The 21,763-nt window shown below is 35.3% G+C and overlaps 3 protein-coding genes across 4 annotated transcripts in view; all 3 read left to right on the top strand.

Annotated features, from left to right (window-relative positions):
- The first annotated feature begins 1,054 nt into the window (after window positions 1-1,054).
- On the top strand, window positions 1,055-5,877 carry LOC117105655 (hydroxyacid oxidase 1-like). Of its 2 annotated transcripts, XM_033246855.1 has the most exons (8): window positions 1,056-1,243; window positions 2,790-2,944; window positions 3,617-3,884; window positions 4,232-4,368; window positions 4,614-4,705; window positions 4,800-4,961; window positions 5,122-5,191; window positions 5,474-5,877. In XM_033246855.1, exons 1-8 carry the CDS (start codon window positions 1,098-1,100, stop codon window positions 5,545-5,547), a joined length of 1,104 nt encoding a protein of 367 aa, XP_033102746.1. In that variant the 5' UTR covers window positions 1,056-1,097; the 3' UTR covers window positions 5,548-5,877. The 2 variants fall into 2 exon arrangements, with proteins under 2 accessions (XP_033102747.1, XP_033102746.1); XM_033246856.1 differs by lacking the exon at window positions 4,800-4,961 and having other exon boundaries at window positions 1,055-1,243.
- Window positions 5,878-6,681: 804 nt separating this feature from the next.
- On the top strand, window positions 6,682-16,219 carry LOC117105656 (hydroxyacid oxidase 1-like). Its single transcript, XM_033246858.1, has 8 exons — window positions 6,682-7,999; window positions 9,533-9,684; window positions 10,409-10,676; window positions 11,230-11,369; window positions 11,605-11,696; window positions 12,295-12,456; window positions 13,248-13,317; window positions 14,108-16,219. Exons 1-8 carry the CDS (start codon window positions 7,854-7,856, stop codon window positions 14,179-14,181), a joined length of 1,104 nt encoding a protein of 367 aa, XP_033102749.1. The 5' UTR covers window positions 6,682-7,853; the 3' UTR covers window positions 14,182-16,219.
- A 5,070-nt stretch (window positions 16,220-21,289) lies between these two features.
- Window positions 21,290-21,763, top strand: part of LOC117105654 (hydroxyacid oxidase 1-like) — a 7,777-nt gene continuing 7,303 nt past the window's right edge. The window contains exon 1 of the mRNA XM_033246854.1: window positions 21,290-21,444. The gene's annotated coding sequence lies outside the window, so the exon portion shown is untranslated. The remainder of the gene's footprint in view (window positions 21,445-21,763) is intronic.

Below are 21,763 nucleotides of genomic sequence, written 5' to 3'. Positions count from 1 at the left end.
TATTCAAATTATAGGCATGTGTCTAATCTTTATTGCGCAATTCAATATTTGTACAATTTTCCTCTGATATATTTTCTTTCCTTTTTATATTTTACTACTTCTCTCTTTCTTGTCACCTCCTATTTCCCCCTCTTCTTTTTCATTTCTTTCATTTTCCATTCGCTTATTACATTTCCTTAATATTATCCTTACCATTCTCCTTCCTTCCCTTTTATGGTTTTCTTCGATTGTGTACTTACCTTTGTTTTCCTTCTTTCCTTTCCTTTTTTTATTTCATTATCTTTTCTTTTTTTCTTTTTCTTTCCTCTTTATAACCTTAGCTTTTCCTTCCCTTCCCTTTTCCTTTGTCATCTTTATTCCTTTCCTTCTTTTCTGTTCCTTTTCATTTCCATTTTCCTCTTTTCTTCTCCTTCATTTCCCCTCTTTTCTTTTCAATTTAAATTCTTTCTTTTTCCCCCCTTTTTTCTTTTGTTTTCTTTTTTCTTTGCCACCGAAATTCGTCTGGACACTCCCAGGGAGCGGTACGATCGTCGATGACACAGTCAGTGCCCGGTTTAAGCCGTTGATGACCATTCGCTGATATTTTATACAACTTTATGGGCGGCAAGACAAATGGGAACGTGGTACTAAGTTGACCATCTCACGTATTTTGCATAATATGACGGCGGATGAGAACTGTTGGTATCCAACCCAATCCAAATTTCCAAAAGTATTTTCGTGGTCGTTGAATTTTGAATTTTGAGAAATTGTAAAAAAATTTCCTTGGTTTTTTGTTCACAATTTTTCTGGTGTATGTACTTGTTTTGACCTGATTTAATGAAATTGTCTGTTTTAATGAAATTGTCTGTTTTAATGAAATTGTTCTATTGTTTTAAAGTAATTTTTCTATTTTACTTGTCCGTTCCGGAGGTTTTCTGAATAATTGAAATTCTTATGAACTCATCATACCCATCATCATCAGCAAAGTTTCTTCTCAATGTTGTACTCTAGGTGGCGGTAGACCGCTTTTTTTTATTTTTTAGATCTGACCGGACAATAGATCTCTATGATCTGACCGCTCTTTTTCACCTATCGATCGATCAGAGAGGACTACTGCAATGTCCGTCGACAGTGAGGGTTTCATTTGCCTAGATGATTTCGTTAAACCGGCCCAAAAACTTTTGCTGAACTCAAGAGTTGAATATTTTAGAGATGGCTGTAATGAACAATATACACTGAAAGAAAACAGGGAGGCGTTTAAAAGGTAGTAGAAAAAAAAAAGCGCCAGTGGACTAAGCAGCCTACTACGGGCCCAGGCTCGCTATTTAAGTGTCTCAGAACAGTATGGTATGTGGTCCCACAGTGCCTTCTCCGGCGCCTTACGTTCGACTAATGACGACTGCATCATTCTGCGACTTTAGCAGACGGTGACTACGTAATTCGGTGACTTTAGCATTTGGCGACTATATTATCATTCGTTGACCACTAAATCAGAAACTTGTATTTTCCAACGTTTGTGTAATAAGTCTAGCTTGCTGAAGCATTTATTATTATCTAGTACTTTCTGGTTGTATTCTTATTGTCATTATGTCTGCTCATGACCGTTCGTTAGCTTTGGGTTGCGGGGAGTGCCGATATACACACACAACCTACCTGCAACCCATGGCCACAAATTATCCCCTAAGGAAGTGGGCTGTAATATGAATATTTCCTATAGTTGCCACTGGTCTTCTCAGCACCTTTACCGTAATGATTTTTTTTTGTCTATATCCTTAATTAAATTATGTTTATTTTATTGTTTTATAAAATATAAATCAAATTTATTTCACTTGCAACATTGATAACAAAATAAAATATAAACAGTACAAATCAATCAATCAATCAATATATATACTGTCTCTTACACACATCTTATATATATATATATATATAAAAAGAGAGAGAGAAGGGGGGTGGGGGAGAGAGGCATTATATTACACAGTTTATTTATAGGACAACATTTGTTGACAGTTATGCTAAATGATGTACAGTATTATCATGTCCTTTATTCAAATACTATTTACCTTCTTTGATGACATACATAATTTAACAGTGTTAACAACTATCTTGATTTATATTATATGCTCAATATTTGTTTCCAGCCGTACCTATTGTGGAATAGAGTGTATCTGGCGTTATTGGAATCTGTTCAGAGAGGTTGCAGGTTCGATTCCCGTCAGAAGCATTTTATTAATAAGCAATAAAATGCCTCTGACAGGATTCAAACCTGCGACCTCTCACTATCAAGGCGAGCTTCATAACCATTAGACCACAGAGGCTTCATGGTTGAACAGGTCCAAATTACTGCCAGATACACTCTATTACACAATAAGTACGACTAGAAACAAATAGTTGCATGTACAGTAATATAAATCTTGGTGTATGTTAAAATTTTCCATGTACTTCATCCTCATCCTATGTACCATCAGAAGCACTCAACACAATTTACCAGTGGCTGCATAGGCTCTGACAGCAGTCTGGCTTGGTAATATTATAGTTTAGTATGTAGTAGCCCTGCCACTATGGCCAACAACAGGGAGAGGGAGGCTTGGCCATGGCCAATCAAGAGAAAGGTTGGCTTATAAATTGAAGGGGACAGAATAATTGTTAAATTAAAGCATTTTATTAGAGCATAGAAGAAATATAGAGGTGTGAAGCCATGTTCATGCTCCATGCTTGATCCTAGATTAAAATATATATTTTTTTGTCTACCACTGTATCCAGACACCGTGCAGGCTCTTATACCATGTGACATTTTTAATTTTACTAAGGTACCGTTTAAGACCTAGACTTCTTCGTGATGTGTCAAAGGTGGATCTGAGTACTACTGTACTGGGACAGCATATTTCCTGGCCGGTCGGCATATCACCAACTGCACTTCATAGAGTAGCCGATTATGATGAAGGGGAAAAGGCAACTGCTAGAGGTAATAAATCTTAGTTATTAGAGTTTAATGTTATATAAAAGGTAATGAAAAAAAAAATTGCCTCAAATTATGAAGAAAAATAATCATATAAGATTCTAAAATTGTCACTGTTTTGAAGCATGGTTTTTCAACAAAATGGATTTCTAGACCAAAATTTATGTGCAAAAATATATTCTCCAATACTTTTTCAGTGGTGAAAAACAACCTATCTAGAATATCTTAGACACTAGAATAGATTCTATTAATGCTTCCCTGCAGCGCTGTCATTTATTTATTCTGCTAATTAAACAAAATATGGTATGAAAAGATAACAGAGCCAATGCCACATACTTGCCCTGAGGAATCCAATATTGAAATACATCGCCATTGTGAGAAATCCCAACATTAGTGTCTACAACTAAATGATTAAATTAGTTAAGGCTGTAAATCTTATTCTTATGTTTATGTTTGTTTTTGTTTATGTTTATGTTTAGTTGAGAATTGCTTTAAGCTAAAAACACCCTCATTTTGTGAAGCTACAGGTAAGTTATTCCGCACACGAGGAAAGCAAACATAAATAGAGTTAAAAAAAAAAACCTATTTGTTCATGCCCAATTGAAAAATAAATTTCAGTTGGTCAAAACTCTAAGAAATTTCTTTCACAGTAAATTGTTTATTTGTTTGTTTTTTTAGCCGCATATGCTGAGGGGTCTGTGATGGTGCTTAGTTGTTTCTCAACATGTACCATAGAAGATGTAGCAAAGGCATCTCCACATGGCCTCCTTTGGATGCAGGTTATGTTGTTTAACAGGAGGGAAATTACTGAGAGCCTTGTAAAGAGAGCAGAGGCTGCAGGATTTAAAGCAATTGTTGTGACCATTGATCAGCCAGTTTCAGGAAAAAAATACTCAAGTGTTAGAAACAGAGAGAGTATACAGTTCAAACTACAAGCTCATGAACAGTTCGTGTCATTACATTTTATTACATCAATAGTGCAACAGATATGAATCACAACATAATATGACAGTAGTCTTTCACATCAAAGACTTATGATACCACTCCACAATCACAATCACAATAGTGTTCAGTAGTCTTTCACATCATAATTAATTTTGGGCTTGCATACATGAAATATCCTTAGTTCCTCATTCTGTGATTGGATATGACAGACTGTGTAGCAATATTTAAATTGGTAGCTCCTTTTGACCTTTGTAAGTCATTAGGAAAAATCACTTTTAAGTTTTTATTCCTTTTCCCCTATTTATTTTTTTCTAATTTTCACTATGGTTTTGTGTTAATTATTTACAGGCCAATCAACTTAAAACTTGACATCAAAAGTGCAGGTGATAAAATTGTTTCAGATTATTCCTCTGTTACTTGGGAAGACATTAAATGGTTGAAATCTTTAACAAAATTACCATTGGTCCTTAAAGGTATAACTACAGGTGAGAAAACAGTTTTTTTTTTAATCATTTCCAAATTCATTTTGTTTATATTTGGTGAAGAATTTTAGGGTGATGAGGATGAAGAGAGTGATGATGACAATATTGAGGGTGATGATGAAATTGGTGGTGCTGATGATAAAATAATGTTGATGATGAAGATAGTGGTGGTGATAATGATGAGGATGATGATGATTACTTATATAATTATTATTTTATTAATAATAATCTGTTATTTGAATTATCAGGCGATCAAGCATGTAATGCAGTAAAGTATGGGGCTTCCGGCATCTTGGTCTCCAACCACGGCGGACGTCAACTGGATTATCTACCAGCTACAGTATGTAAAGTACTGACTGTAAATTTTATAATATTTAAAATGATAAAGTTGAAAGGGATTTGTAATTGTGTGCAAACTACATTTCTAAACTTAGATTGATGTCCTCCCAGAGGTTGTTTCTGCCGTAGAGGGCTCAGGTGTTGAAGTATACTTGGACGGAGGAGTTAGACACGGAACGGATGTCTTTAAAGCTTTAGCTCGTGGGGCCAGAGCCATTTTCATCGGAAGACCAATTATGTGGGGATTGACATGCAAAGTATATGCTCATAAATTATTTATTTTATTAATTCACATATTGCCCTTTAGTAGTGTCACATACTCCATGATGTATGTAGATTGTTGACTTTTTTCTTTGTAATTATACAGTTATTGCCCCATCTATAAGAAATTCATATTGATATTTTTGTTCATGCAAGGGCTATGAGGGTGCTAAACAAGTTCTTTCAATCCTCAAGGAAGAGGTGGCTTCAACTATGGCATTAATGGGTAAGGCTCATAATTATCTGAATTCATGACTTATTTATTGTATACATTTGCTTGTACTTACCATTCAACAGTTTTTATTCCCTTTATTTAAACCAGCTTGCTCTGTTTTTATTATTTTTCAGTCTTTTAATTTGGTAATATGTTCCGTTACTTTTCAGGTTATCTGACACCCTTATTCTTCTATCCCTTTCCCCCACTTTATTCTTGCCTTTGACATTCCTTTCAGCAGTTCTTGCGTTCATGCTTCTGTTGACTGGTTAATTTTCAACTTTTCTATTTCAGGATGTACTAACGTCAGTGAAATAGCACCCTCAATGGTTGTTCACGAAGACTACTTCAAGAAATCAAAGTTATAGTAGATTGTTCAAGATCACTGTCCACCAGAATTTTAAAGGCAGGCTGTGGAGGGGAGAAAATTAATATGTTGTACAACTGATTTTTCTGAGACATGAAAAGGATGTTTGATGAAAAAACTTTGGGGGATATAGATTTTTAAATATTTTTGACAACTGGTCGGGTGGGGGAGAGGGGCATAACCACTCATTTATATGTTTTTGGACATTTTTACTTGTCATAATTTTAGTAAAACTGCACATAAATAATAATAACTGTAATAATATTACTAATGATATTAATACAAATAGCACATTATGTATTTTGATGAATAAAAAATGAATGATTAAGTATTTTTGTTAATCATGGTGAGAATAGTTATTGTCAGATTGTTGGTTACAGTACTACCCTTTTCCGCTCCCTGTTGTGACTTGACTGTATGCTAACTGCTAAATTAACTGGTTTAGCCTGTTTTGCACTAGGCGAATTCATTCGCGCAAATCGAAAGTGTCGGTTCATGTGCAGTCACATTTCTATTGGACTTTTTTGACGGCAGTGAAATCAGTAGTTCAAACTGTTTCTACTTTTTTTGCGAAGTGAAAAAATGTGCAAAAAAACAGAGTTCAGGAAGCGAAACCGACGCTTTTGATTTACGCGAATAAATTTGTTTAGCGGAAAGCAGGCTGAGAGCTTTCAACGACGCTGATTTGTCAGTCCATGGTCAGTCGGATTGCATTGGAATACAGGACCTTTGTCTGATTGTCAGACCCTCAGACAGACCATGGATGTGTTTGACACCACAGAAAGTGGTGACAAGGATTTAATGACAGGACTTCAGATAGAGCTTTATTCATTTTCGTAACAAAATTTGTCGACATGAAAAATATGTATGGCCTAATTAATTTTTACAGATTACTAGACTAAATAAAATTGATTATTTTAAGCCTTGTAAATCACATGAGCTAAATAGTGTACATTAGGACTTCTGATCACAGATTCAAGGAGGCCCAGCCGGCCAGTAGTGGCTACAGAAATTCGTTGACAAGGGTCTGACGCGTAATGTAGTATTAAGGATGAATAAAATTGAACTTATATAACCATTGGAATTTGCATATCATCGATACAATTCATCTGTTACTTGTCTCAAATTGGTTTGACAACTTTAATGGTCAACTTGAGTATACAGATAATCTAATACAATTGATCATTCTATAACTTTACCCTTTCTCACACTGTGATTGGCAGTTTTGAACCAAACGATTGACACAAGTCGCCTGTTTACTTTAATGGAATTGCAACACCAAGAATTTCTCTATAATCCAATCAGAAATTTCAAAATTAAAAAGCGACATAGTTAGACATGCCACAACAATACTTGCTGTAAAAGAGACACCCCGATATCAGGCCTGCCCCGTCCCCCTCTTTTGGAAGGTAATAAGAAAGAAAGAAAGAAAAAGAAAAAACTGATCCTAAAATGCCTCAGAAGTTATTTTCGGGGGTCTAGAACAAATAAAAAAAGTTGCGGGGCATGCCTCCGGATACCCTAGTGTAGTATTATCTCGATCGGCCCCAATTTCGACCCACCTTTTGGACATACACCCCCCGCCCTCTGCGTACGGGACTGGGATCCGCTCCCTGTACTCACAATTGGTGCAAACGAAAATTTAGAAGGTGGGCACTGTAGCCTTCTTTACTCACTATCAATCCTGTAGGCCATACACTTTTCAAACCCCTAACTGCCGGGGATGGATGCAGGATTTGGCGGTAGGGTGTGCGTGAGAGTCCACATCACAAGTGGTGGCGCCGTCGGGGAGAGTCCTCTCTATATAGGAACTCTAGAGTCCCCTACCCCTAGGAGAGAGAGAAATTTAAAAAAACCCAGAATTTGTATTTTCTACTTGTAGAAAAATCGATTAAATAAGTATTGAAACCACTATCTTTTCGGAGGATCTGCCCACCAGGCCTAGAACACTTTCGAGGAGAGATTTTGAGCAATGCCCGATCACTCCCACTTTTCTCTATCGTCGGGGACATCGGCCCCGGTCGGGTAATTCCTAGAGGAACCCCTGCCTCAGCCCCACCATAGTTGGGGTTCAGAGGTGAGAAAGTTTGAGAATATAGATGTCTAGGTGCCGGGAAATTGCGTTATCATACTTAAAAATCTTTCCGTTAATTCATATCAACAATAAATACAACAATTGTTTCTTTAGGAGGGTGCGATCGATCCCTTAGAGAAACGTCCCCACTAAAAGTTTCTTCTCAATGTTGTATATAGGTGGCGGTAGACACCGGTTGCTCGCCTGATGCACATTTGGTGCAAGTTGTTGCAATGTCCGTCGACAATGAGGATTTCGTGTGTTTAGAAGATTTTGTAAAACCGGCCCAAAAACTTTTACTGAACTCAAGATTTGAATATTATAGTGATGGCTGTAATGAACAATTTACACTAAAAGAAAATAGGGAGGCGTTTAAGAGGTACAGGCCCCTAGGCCTAGTAGGCTACTAGACTAGCTAGGGCCTAGGCTAGTATTTGAAATGACCCAGCCAGCGAACCTATGAACAAAACAGTCACTGCGGGCCCCTGGATGAATGCCAGTCAATTCTAGCAAATGCCAGTTCGAGGGAATGTCAGTTCGAGCGGTTGCATTAAGTGCGAACTATTACAAGGGCTAATTTATTGTCGCCCCATTGTTGTATTTGTTTGTGCAAAAAAATGCTGTGTGCACTAAAATTCTGAAATGTTTTTGGTACTATTTGACAATGATAATTATTCCATGTCTGAATAACAGTTTTAACGAATCCGACTAGGCCTAGGCCTACATGGCTGCTAATAAGCACTTACATTTTAAAACTACTGTATAGAATTGTGCATGTTTCATTGTGAGTTCACGGTTTTTGTCTCCAGTTGGGGTTAAAAAAAACAAATATTTGTAATTGAATTATATACTGTACAGTAATTGTATTTGTAGATTTACGATAGGCCTAAGCCCCCTACCTAGGCCTATATTTGTAAAATATATAAATGAAATGAATTGTTATTCATCATAGAAATTTAAATGATTTTTTCGTATCTAGGTGTCAGAAGGTGCACAAATGATTGGTGTAGTAGTGTGGCACAGGGGCGGATCCAGTGGGGCATGGGAGGCATGTGCCACCCCCCCCCCTGTTTTTGCCAATTTTAAAAATTTCAATGCATATTAATGTTATGTGCTTATCTATTCTGAAACTTAGTGCCCCTTACCCCCATTTGAAAAATTCTGCATCCTCCCCTGTGACAAGACTATCAACAGTACAGTAATATTGACATACCAATTTTCTTCACCTGTAAGTTAGTATGATATGTCATTGTTAACCTAAAAAGCCTGAGGGACCCTTTCGAGTACTTGACGTAAATGTGAAATCAAGAGCATGGCTGTATTTATCACCCTTGATCTAGGCCTACATAGGTACTTCCTGTGCCTAGCAAGGGTCCATACCTAATCTAAACTCGTTTGTACCCCATGCCAACTTCCAGACTGTAGGAAAGCCTGCGCCGGGAATCTATCCTCTGCACAAAAATTTGGCTTAGAAATCTGTCCGTGCATTTCAGAAAATAAGGGCAGATTTCTGTGCAGATTTTGCCTAAAATTAGGCTTTGGCATAATTTTAAAAGTTTAATAACAGTTATTCTTGTACCCACTTTGGCAAACCCCACACCCAAATATAGGTGAAATCATACATTGGCAATGTTGTACCCATGGCTTTTGTTGAACTCATACTCGAATTTTTTCACATGTACTTACTGTATTTTATTTAGTTCAAATAAATGATAGTAAAATATAAAATTCAAAAGAATTTGTTTTCTTGAAATTGCAATTTTTTTGGGTTGATGAGGTGTGAAGCCACTGAGTTACAATGTCATGCATGAACATCCTGGATTTAAGTACATATTTTTTTCAATTACCACTGTATCCAGACACCATGCAGGTACATCTACTTATACTATGTGATATATTTTTTTCTATGAAGGTACCGTTTGCGACCTCATCTTCTTCGTGATGTATCAAAGTTAGACCTGAGTACGACAGTACTAGGGCAGAATATTTCCTGGCCGGTCGGCATATCACCAACTGCATTTCATAGAATAGCCAACTATGAAGGGGAAAAGGCAACTGCTAGAGGTAAAACATATGTGTTATTACAGTTTAATATTATATAAAGGGTCAATGTAAATAAAATCACCTTAACTTGTCTTTAAAAACATAATATAATTTTTAAAATTATTGTTTCTTTGTAATATTTATTGCACTCCAATTTAAAAACCTCAAAATACAATTAGCAAACAAGGTAAAAGTCAAAATTCAGCATACATACAGATTGTTATTATTATTATTAGCCTATTATTATTATTATTATTATTATTATGAATTAGATTATCTTTCCCTATGTAAAGTTTATTTTTACATATTTTTACTATTGTAAAGAGGATTGAACTTGACAAGAGAAATCTTTTTTTTAAAACTCCTATTGCCATGTGTATTGTTTAAACTCATTTTGTATATGCATTTTGGAATTTGGCAATAAAAGTGAAATGAATGAATAATAAAATGAGAAAGGAATGCAGGGAATAGCTGTAGAAGTCCTCAGGCTTGTTTCCTTAGAGGTCCCCTTCGCTGTTCTGATGCATGATTTTATACAAATGGATTCTAGAACCAAATTTATGTATAAAAATATATTCCTCTTCCTAGCTTTTTCAGTTTCGCTCAAGTTGAACTGGCAGTTGTGGATGAAGGCCTGTTTTGAATGACTTGAACACTAGATTAACAATTCTATCAATGCTTTGCTATTGCACTAATAATTTTTTAAAGAAATTTCTTTCACCTTAAATTGTTTTTTTTTTTCTAGCCGCATATGCTGAGGGGTCTGTAATGATACTTAGTTGTGTCTCAACATGCACCGTAGAAGATGTAGCAGAGGCATCTCCACATAGTATCCTTTGGATGCAAGTTATGTTTTTTAAAAGGAGGGAAATTACAGAGAGCCTTGTGAAGAGAGCGGAGGCTGCAGGATTTAAAGCGATTGTTGTAACCATTGATCAGCCAATTATAGGAAAAAAGTACTCAAGTGTTAGAACCAGAGCAAGTGTACGGTTCAAACTACAAGCTCATGAACAGTTAGTGTCTTTCCATTGCATTGTATTACATACAAAATGGTGCAACAGATGCAAATCACAACATAATCAGGGCTCGATTTTCCCCACAGCATTTACATTACAGCAATTGCTGTAGAAAGGGCCTTCCACTGCTGTTGTAAATCCCAGGCTCAACAGCAAGCTTTTTGCTGTCAAGTCGCCTAATCCAGCCCCTGGCCTAGCATTGGATTATACACTTACATTTATAGAATAGGCCTGTTCTTAAAACAATGAAGCTTGTTGCTGTAGAAGTAAAGCCATAGCCCACAGCAACTATGTGCTGATGGAGCATTTTCAGGAAACTCGAACCCTGCATAATATGTGTATTGGTTAGAATCATACTTAATTTTAATACTCAAATCATACTTAATTTTGGGCTTGCAAAAATATCTATAACTGATCATTCTGTGGTTGAATACAATAGACTGCATAGAATGCAACATTTGCATCTAGAGCTCATTTTGCCCTAATAGATTCACTTTTTTATTGAATTTTTCCTATTCTTTTACAATTTTGTTATGTTAACTATTTGCAGGCCAGTCAATTTAAAACTTAACATCAAGGGTGGGGGTGATGAAATTGTTGCAGATTTTGATGCCTCTGTTACTTGGGAAGACATTAAGTGGTTGAAATCCTTAACAAAATTACCATTGGTCCTTAAAGGTATAACTACAGGTGAGAAAACGTTATCATTTCCAAATTCATATTCTTTATTTTTGGTAAAGAATATTAGGGTGAAGATGAAGATAATGATGATGGTGATGAATGATGAAATAATTAGGGTGATGATAGGGATAATAATGAGGATGATGATATTGATAAAGATGGTGGTGGTGGGGATAATGAAAATAATGTTGATGACAATGGGGGTGGTGATAATGATTAATTAATTATCTGTTATTTAAATCAGGCGAACAAACACGGAATGCAGTCGAGTATGGCGCTTCCGGCATCTTAGTCTCCAACCACGGCGGACGTCAACTGGATTATCTACCAGCTACAGTATGTAAAGTACTGGCTGTAAAATTTATAATGCTTAACACGTTTGCTGCCAGAGACAAGTATACTCGTCCCAAGTCACGTTGCTGAGAGCGCTAGGGGCGACTATACTCATAAAAATCAGGGTGACATTTTAGCGTTTATTACTTCTTTGTTATACACCGTAGAATCACAGACTTAACGGCTGGTAGTTCGGGAAAAATACACCTAGACGATAACGTAAAAATAATTCATGTATGTTTGTTGTGTTCTGTTGCTGGCAGTACACTCGATTGCACAAGTGGGGGCACCCTTTGAACATATACCAACCCTTGCAAAAAGCAGATGAGAAAATGTGCACTTGGCAGAGACAATAACAAATTATTTTCCAGTGCTAGCTACAAGTTTACTCGTCCCTAATATTTTCCTGCCAATTTATTAGACGCACCAAGTTGATATACGACTAGATAAAATTTCAAAAAAGTATGTTTGTGCATGTAAACTTGTTTTGGCACATGGGAAGGAACCTAAAAAAGGGGGTCTGGCAGTGAAAGTTAAAATGATAAACTTAAAATATTGAAAGTGATTTGTAATTGTGTGCAAACTACATTTCTAAACGTAGATTGATGTCCTCCCGGAGGTTGTTTCTGCCGTAGAGGGCTCAGGTGTTGAAGTATACTTGGACGGAGGGGTTAGGCACGGAACGGATGTCTTTAAAGCTTTAGCTCGTGGGGCCAGAGCTGTTTTTATTGGCAGACCAATTCTTTGGGGGCTAACATGGAAAGTATGTACTGATATTTTGTTTTTGTTAGTAAAATATTAACATATTATACATAAAAACAAAATGATATGAGTATGTAAATCTTCTGTGGTCCTATGATAATGTGTTATAGCATTTTTATTGCAGGGTCCCTAAGTCTCCCGGAACTCGTGGGAATCTCCCGGAAATTGGGACGGCTCCCCGCACTCGCGCAAGCAAGCAAGAATCTCCCGGAAATAACCCATCTCCCGCAAATTCATTATATTTGCATGTTTTCAATATTTAAGTCATTAACCATTGCAGATCAGTAGAGGATTCAAAGGGGAGGGGGGTGACAGCCGGCAAAGTGCCCGAAATTTTTCCAAATTATAAAAATAATGGAAAAAAAGAAAATTTATATTTCAAAATGTACCGTATATCTGAGCTCATCATTTCCAACCATCCAGAGGTGCCATAATCATAAATTGTCTTACCTCAGCACCAACCATGGTAGGGCTGAGGTGGTAGGCCTATCCTACATCTGTGGAAGTCCCTTATACACATCTAGATGTGTATAAGAGACAGTTCCAGTATCAGCCACTGTTGATATACAGTAGATTCCGGAAATGACTTCTTCCAACTTGGGGCACCTGTTATTATTATATTATTAACTAATCTTGTATTAATTCTGATATTTGTTCTTACATTGCCCTTTAGTTGTTTTTGTGTATATCACACACATGGTATATGTATACTGTTGCCTTATTCAGTTGTAGTTGAATTACAATTACTACCACATGTTTACAAAACTCATATTGATATTTTTGTTCTGCAAGGGCTATGAGGGTGCCAAACAAGTTCTTTCAATCCTCAAGGAAGAGGTGGCTTCAACTATGGCATTAATGGGTAAGGATTTTATAAGTTATCTGAATTAATAACTTATTTATTATATACATTTGCTTGTAACGTACTCATTCAACAGTGATAAGTTTTTATTCTCTTTATATTCGCTAGCTAGCTCTGTTTTTATTATTTTATTTTTTGGTCTTTTAAATTGGTAATAAGTTCCCTTACTTTTCTAGTTGTTGACATCCTTATTTTTCTATCCTCGTCCCCTCCTTAATCCTGCCTTTGGCATAGTTACCAACCTGAGAGATTTGAAATGCGTGACTCCACCAGTTTGCTGGGGGCCAGGGGCTGCCAGGCCTCTCCAGGATCCAGGGTCGGAGCCCTGGTGGGGTCCGAGTTTCAGTCACGTACTCAACAGTCGGTTGTGAAAATGAACACAGAAGACCGCACACACCAAATGCATGGTTGTCTGGGTTGTTTTGTTCGAGAAAGAAATTTTGATTTGGTTGAATTGATTCTCGAAATAAGATAACAAAAGCTCTGTAATGACACAAGTTACTGCATGACTGTTTTAATATCATTAATTAAACAAATTTCTTTTAATTTCAAATACATTTTCCACTGAATTTGTGATAATTCGTTATCATGCATAGACTTGTGCTAAATGCGTGACAAATTTATGATCACGCATGTGTTTCTGCAAAATGTGTTTCATCCAAAATCACTTTGAAATGCAGGACCGTCCCGCACGATGCGAAACAGTTGGCAACTATGCTTTAATGTTCTTAGTTGTTCTTGCTGCCTTCTTTCAATTGATACTGGTTAATATTTAACTTTTCTATTTCAGGATGTACTAATGTCAGTGAAATAGTGCCCTCAATGGTTGTTCATGAAGACTACTTTAAAAAATCAAAGTTATAGTAGATTCTGCAAGACCACTGTTAAACATTGTGATTATTATTTTTTTCTAGCTCATTGAGAAATTGTGAAATTGAAATATGCCTTTAGAAATGTAATTTTTCTTCTTTTTTTTTTTTTAATGTGTGGTTTATTTGCTTTGTAATGTACTTGTATGTTTTATGTTATATGAATAAATTAAAGAAAAAAAATATTACAAGAAATTACGTTTTATGCACATACCTACATGGAAAGTAACCTAATAGTAACCTGATATGTACATGAGTTATGTTTGTTTGTTGACTGGTTTTAGTTAATTATTATAGTCTAACATTCATATTATTGAAGTCTATTTTTTTGTAATGCAAATTTTGGTTGAATAAATAAATTTAAGGAATAAAATGACAACAATTTTCTTAAAGAATGAAGAATAATGGTATTCTTTTAATAATTTTACGCTGACCAAAGCTAAACTTGGTATTATCAGGGAACAGATAAATTTCACTGTTGCCTGGTATCATTGTGCTTCCACCATGCATAGGCTAATTATCTTCTGTGTTTAGTTGATTGCTAACTTTTGAATGCTTGGTGGATATAATGCTCTCTTCCAATTTGTTTTGCTTTGGTGGATTGATAGAATGTGTAACTCTTATAATAATTTAATATTTCTAAGCAAAACGTTTTGGATAGAGGCAATTCACTTTGATTACATCCAAAGGATGCCCCTAAGCAAACTCTCAAGAATAGATAAAATGGATAAATATAAGTTTTCCCGAATAAATGTATAAACGACAAAATATTTAAATCAAATACAAAAAATTGTTGGTCAGTGTGATAGAGGCTTTAAGCATTATGCACTACAGTATATAAAAATATATTTTATTTATGATGCTTGCAAACTTTCTAAAAGAAGCAACAAATTAAATAAATAAATTTATAAATTTAAATAAAGAACTGTGAGCCAATAATTTTATTATGTTGACAAAAGCAGGTAACATACTGATAAAAAAATATAGCACTACTGGATTGTACATTACATGCTAAAAGGTTGTGACAGTTGTAGACATTTATTTTTCGTCACGTATTGACTTATTTTAGTGATTAATATGGTCACTTTAAAATACTATATATGTATTTATATACCGTATCATTCCGTTATATTTAGTGAAAACGTCGACTTTGTATCAGCCGCACTCCTCTGAACTGGTATGCTCCACTTAGGCATAACCTATGCAGAACTGAATATTTTCTCTTTCCACTGTAATGCACTAACTTTATTTCAATAATGAATTCTAACATGATGTGTTGTTTTCTAACGAGACAAGTCCTCGTCTAATATTTTGTAGATTTGCATTAATGTAATTTTAAAAAATATGTTTACGATATATTAATCGACATAAATAAAACTCGCTCAAATACAGTAGTACTGTATATGATTATTACAATTGCCTGCTGTGATAAAACTTATGAAACACCTAAATAAGGGGCAATATTAATTTTGTTTGATCTCAAAGACCAAATAGATTCGTGAAACAACTCGTTATAGGCCTATACTTAGTGTCTGGTCAATATCGAGGAAATATTTTCTCGTCCACACTATCAAATTTTCTTTAACAAAAAGTTGTATGCTCATATATAGTCATGATGTGCCTATATATGGTCATGATGCGATGCCATCATGACCATATTTAGGCATGTCGCATTTTTTTTGCAAATACAATTTGAGAGTCTGGACAGGCCTTCAAAATTAATAAATCAAAAATTGAAAGAAATTTAAATATTGAATAGTACTGGTCACGGATTTTTTTAAATCTCACTTGCGCTGTACTGTAGTTTTAAGTGGAATTTAACCGTGCCCTGCAAGAAGGGGAAGTTGAATGACCGGTATTACATCCTTTAAACAATCTGTATCAATGATTACCATCTGGTTGGACGTTAAAATCCATCACTTGCACTAAGCGTTATCATAATTTCTTTGTACCATACCATAGTTTTAATTGCAGCTAGTAAACTTGTTGAATAGGCCTAAACTACTATTAAAAATATTTTAATACCCTGTTTATGTTCTTAGTGGGTTTTTTTTTTTTGTATTTTTGCACCTACTATAATTTGCTTTTGAACAAAATAAATAAAAGAAATCTAAACAATGAAAATGATAACCATAGATAACAATACGGCATATTATGTCAGCTGTAACTCGAATTTGCCTATCCATAATCCTTAAGGTTGCAACATGAATTGTCTTGGAAAAAAAATTGGTCTACATTAAGAAAAACACAATAAATATAAAGACAGTCGGAACCCATATTAAAGGGACACCTTCGGCACCAAAAAAAAAGTGTCCCCTTGATATACAGGGGGTGTTCCCTTAATAGGGGTAGGTGATATACTTTCCCTTATTTTGTGGTAAAAAAGTTTCATTAATAGGGGTGTTCCAATTGAGATTTCTACTGCAATTGGCTGCTGTGATAAAATAAAGGAAACATAAATAATGCCGGGGGAAAATGACTTTCGTTTGATCTTCACGGATCAAATAGATTCGTAAAGCAACTCGTCATAGGCCTATACAGTACTTCCTAGTCTGGGAATTAGCAAGGAAAACATTTTCTCATCCACACCATGACGTTTCCTTTGACAAAAACGGTTGTATGTCCATATATAGTCATGATGTCCGTCATGATCATGATGTGATGTATCAAGACCATATTTAGGTATGTCACATGTTTTTGTCAAATAATATTTGATAGCCTGGTCAGACCTTCAAAGTTAATAAATCAAAATAAGGAAAGAAATTTAGATATTGAATAGTTACTGTACTGGTCAAGGTTGTTAAAATTCACTTGCACTGTGGTTTTGAGTTAGTTTTACCGTGCCCATCAAGGCGAGCGCACCTTTTAAAACAAAATTGACAACACTGCGGATGATTTGATATAGAAAATCATAATCCTATTACCATGAAAGTTACCAAATATGGAACATATGGAATAGGAAAGGAAAGGAACCCGGACACAGATTTGATATATATAAAAACAAATCTAGTTGTATTTACATAGTAGCATTCTCGTTTCTGAAATACAAAATGGGGATTTTTACTGCTCTACTAATTCTGACCACTGTCGTGCATGCTTATGGTGTATGTCACCAGAGTTTGAATGTCCAACTCTCTGGCTCAGACGACTCACAGTGTGCCTACGTCTTCAGTATTCCTGTGAAAGAGCAAGGACAATGCCCTTGTCTAAAAGATGCCGTAAAGTATCTCTGCAACAAGTACATAACTGAAGATAGGTTGCGAAGTCATCTTATTGGGTACTACCCATTCGATGAGAATATCTTGGACCACTCCGGGAATGAGCGTAACGGAGTCGTTTCTGGTGGGACTTTGTTGTTTGAGAACGGTGTGAAAAAACAAGCTGGTAAATTTAACGGTAATATTAAGGTAGTTGTGGATCACTTTCGTGACTTCAATTTTGGATCGGCTTTTTCTGTCAGCGCATGGTTCAAGCGGACCAGCACGTCAAATTATCAAGGTATTGTTAATAATGGTTACGGCAGCAATGGAAGCTGGGAGATTTGAATGGGAAGAGAATTTTCGGGTGAGATGATTGGCGGAGGAGTGATAACCAGCGACAGTTCCGCAGTCTGGGACTACATCAATTTGAGAGCATCCATCAACACTTGGCATTATGTTGTGATGACGTATGATGGTGAGGTGCTTCTCTTTTATTTGGATGGACAGATGCAAACGGGTGACAATGATTGCTGTTCTGGATCCATATAGGTCAAGTCTACACCTGTGACAATTGGTCAGGCTGGGGTAGGAACGAATAACGAACTTTTTGTAGGCCTCATCGATGAAGTTAAGCTTTACAATATAAATTTATCGGCAGCGGAAGTTGATGCTCTGTTCGAAGAAGATAAGCCCTAGGCCGATCATTAACTTGTATCAAGAAAAATGCCGTTTAAAATTCAAATAATATACGGTACAATATATGAAATACCGGTACAATATATAAACAAATCTATATACGTATAGGCCTATATATGTCATTGTATAATAATATAATTACTCAGATACGTAAAATATTGGCTTTAGAAACACTAAAATTTATTGCAACGAGTATTTGGACTATACTCCTCTAATATATTAAGTTTTCCTTATGTTAATAGCACTAAAGGTGAATTGACAATAAAGTGTATGTGTATCTGTATAGTCTTATATTTTTAAAAATAGACTTACTTTAATAGTTTTTTTGTTTGTTTGTTTGTTTGTTTGTTTTTTTTTGCATTTGCTGTATTGTTTGAAATAATGAACTCCACTTGAAGACGCATCTTCTCTTTAAATCCTCCTTAATGAATTGATTGGTTGTTTATTCTAACTTATCTATGGGAATAAATTAACAAAAAAAAAATAATAAAAATCCAAAGTGATTCTGGTGGGAATCGAACCTAAGACCTTCAGACAACTAGTTCTGGTGTAATAATTACTAGACCACCGAGCTTGCGCCCAGTGAGTAGTGTTGAATCTGATCCTCAAGTAGCAGTGGGTAGGCCTACTACATACCATATTTCGATGTCGCTTGAAGTGATTAGAATTATTGCGGGTGAGCAGATTGGCGGAGGAGGGATAACCAGCCTGGCAAATGGGTGACAGTGATTGTTGTTATGGGTAGGCTATTTTGCCTGGCCTTATCGATAAAGGTAAACTTCACAATATCTGCAGCTGAAGTTAATTAATGCTCTGTTCGAAGATAAGCCCAAGACTGAGCATGAACAAAATCAAAGCTATGTTCGCCGTTAAACTCATCCTGCCATTTTATATTTAAATCTTAAACATAAATATACAAATTATGAATATGTGTAGCATGGGGGGGGGGGGCAGGGTGCTAACAGGGGCCGCTAAGACAATCTGAGCAGACGGCGTCCCAAAATTAACTTGCTCGTTGGTGGCGCTATCCAAAATGAGAAAAAAAATATATAGGATAGGATACATTGTGACCTCCTATTATACACCTTTAATTCATTCAATTTTTTTGAAAATGTGCATGTAGGTTAATAAGATTTCAGCACTTACTGTGCACTCGGTTATAATATTTGAATGAAATAAAGAATTAAATGGCAACTCATATTAATTAGGGTCAAAAATTTAAAAAGTAAATGTATCTAGAGTAACGATATATCATTCCAAAAATAGGGCCTATAAGTGTAGTTCTAAGTAATATACTGATCAATTGAATATTTTGATCAATTACCAAATTTTTTATGATGAAATATGATTATGTAATTAAGTATACACTATTAATTTAATTATGGTGTGTTTTTTTTATTGATATTCTTACATACAGTATAATCGCAATAGTCTTTATTGAAAAAAAAATTGGTTTTATGATATATTTGTAGTTCAAAGTAATAAGCAATAATCAATTGAATAATTACATTCAATTAACAAATTTGTTATTAATGTAATGTTGGTAATGGAGTATCTATATTATGCGCTTATTTCAAAGCCTACAATCACAGTAGGAAACAATTAAAGGACCTCAAAAAACGGGATTCAAAACCTATCGGTATGAAAAACTTTAAAAACATAGATCATCGAAGTCTCAATCTCATGAAGTGAATATACACATCGAATTTTTTGCAATGTACATGCATGCATGCAGAGGGTAAGCGAGCAAAGCGGGCGCACCTTCTAGTATGGCACGGAAAAAGAAGAAAACTAATAAAAATGTAAATTGTTGGTGAAAGAGGAATGTCTTGAGACAGGACATAAAGGAACTGACCGAAGGAGAAGTTCCAACATCCAGGTAAATAATTATTGCAAAGATACGCAGCAGAGTATTCAAACGGCCTGAAGCGATTCATGTGAAAATAACTGTGTTCTAAAGTCTACTCCGTTTCCTGTTTTCCCCCCTCTATATTATAGGCCTACATACATTATTATTATTATACATAGGGCCTACACTTTTTTTTCATAAGAACCAGAATTTTGTCCAGGAGTGTTTTTTGCCGATTTCAGGCTCGAAATGTCCTTCTTTTGTCCTTATTTTTACACACTTTTTAAACATAAAAATTATCATTGTACTGCAGTACCGTATATTATAGATACTGTATTATAGAGGGTATTGTATTACATAGTAACACCAACTTAAAATAACATACAGATAAAATGTGTTGGTTTTTCTATTTAAAAAACATAAAAACCTCTGTTGACATTTTATCCCAGCCTCAATTTGTTCTTACTTCTTAATTTTGTAGCTATTTCAGCCTCAGTGTTAGTATAATATGTGTTTTCATTAAAACAGCAAGTGTGCGTAAGGTTTAAACATTGATATTTAAAGTTTAGTATGTACTATAATGAGTTTACATTGCATTGTACCTTCATCCATACCGGTTCCAGACTCTAAATGTAGGCTACTTACTTTTCAAATTGCGTTTGAGTGCGCGCCATCGTTGACATCCCATACTCGATTTTTTCTTTTCGTTCGATCGGATGAATGAGAAAACAATTAAAGATTGCTTTATTATCATTAACCAAACATGCGACAAATTAAATTATTTTGCTTGACACATACAATGAAAGACATGGCAAGACAGTAAAAGGTAATTAAATATATGAAAAACATTGAAAACAACAAACGGATACAATATAATGAAAATGTACTTAAGCTATAGTCGCCAAAGTTGTGCTCATATGTCTAATATTGAACCCATAATTTGGGTTCAATATTAGACATATGAGCACAGCCATGGCATACATGCCCTTTTCATTACTTTCCTAAATTTAACCTGGTTCATTTCAGATAGACTGGCAAACCAAACAATACAATTATAAAGTAAAACACTTAAAACTACAATGGAAAAGATAAAACATCCAATCAAGGAGGTATCCAACCCTAAATTCTTTTAATCTGCGTAATAGGCGCTTATTCTTGGTTATGTATAGTGTCTAGGTGTCCAACAATGGTCTTTGTCTATGGCACCAGGTACTGAAATTCACTTTATAGTTACTGTTCAATAGGAGAAAATTAAAAGGCAGCACTGTATAATAGGAGAAAATTGCTTCATAAATATTCATACCGGTAGGCTATACCTTGTCACCATTTAAGACTGACCAATGGCAACGTTCGGTTTTCTTTTCTACCCAAATACTGGCTTAGACCATGGAGGAACTAATTTAATCCTTGGACAATGCTTCTTTATATATGTCAGGGTCACATTCTATTTACCTCAACCCAAGCTTATCAACTGTATTATCAATTTTCAATTCAACAAGATAAGGATACCGCTGTAAGTCCATGATTTTATATATTTTAGTATAGTATACTTTAGTTTAGTATTTGTTTACCTTATCAATTTAAAGTACTACTAGTGATTATAAGTGTATTACTAGAGAACAGAGATGGATGCATTGTTTTCAATATTCCTCTTTGTATTACGTAATTTAGTACTTTTATATAGAAACAGTACATGTATTTACTGTGTATAGTTCGACTTTATTTGATTTCGGCAATAAAAATGAAATGAACATTACAAATTACAGTAGGCCTCTACAAATGCCAATGATTGTCGAAGGTGAACTGTTGAAGACGCTCCTATAGCAGAAATA

The sequence above is a fragment of the Anneissia japonica genome, unplaced genomic scaffold, assembly GCF_011630105.1.
Source record: "Anneissia japonica isolate Jap-2015-1 unplaced genomic scaffold, ASM1163010v1 scaffold287754_len4335492_cov202, whole genome shotgun sequence".
Lineage (NCBI taxonomy): Eukaryota > Metazoa > Echinodermata > Crinoidea > Comatulida > Comatulidae > Anneissia > Anneissia japonica.
The sequence above is the reverse complement of the archived record's forward strand: the minus strand, read 5'-3'. Positions and strand labels throughout refer to the sequence as shown.

Coding starts and splice junctions, on each gene's coding strand:
- LOC117105655 (XM_033246855.1), top strand. CDS start 1,098: ATGTCCGTCGACAGTGAGGGTTTCATTTGCCTAGATGATTTCGTTAAA. Junction 3,885..4,231: donor AAACTACAAGCTCATGAACA/GTTCGTGTCATT, acceptor AATTATTTACAG/GCCAATCAACTTAAAACTTG. Junction 5,192..5,473: donor TTCAACTATGGCATTAATGG/GTAAGGCTCATA, acceptor TTTCTATTTCAG/GATGTACTAACGTCAGTGAA.
- LOC117105656 (XM_033246858.1), top strand. CDS start 7,854: ATGTCCGTCGACAATGAGGATTTCGTGTGTTTAGAAGATTTTGTAAAA. Junction 9,685..10,408: donor GGAAAAGGCAACTGCTAGAG/GTAAAACATATG, acceptor TTTTTTTTCTAG/CCGCATATGCTGAGGGGTCT. Junction 13,318..14,107: donor TTCAACTATGGCATTAATGG/GTAAGGATTTTA, acceptor TTTCTATTTCAG/GATGTACTAATGTCAGTGAA.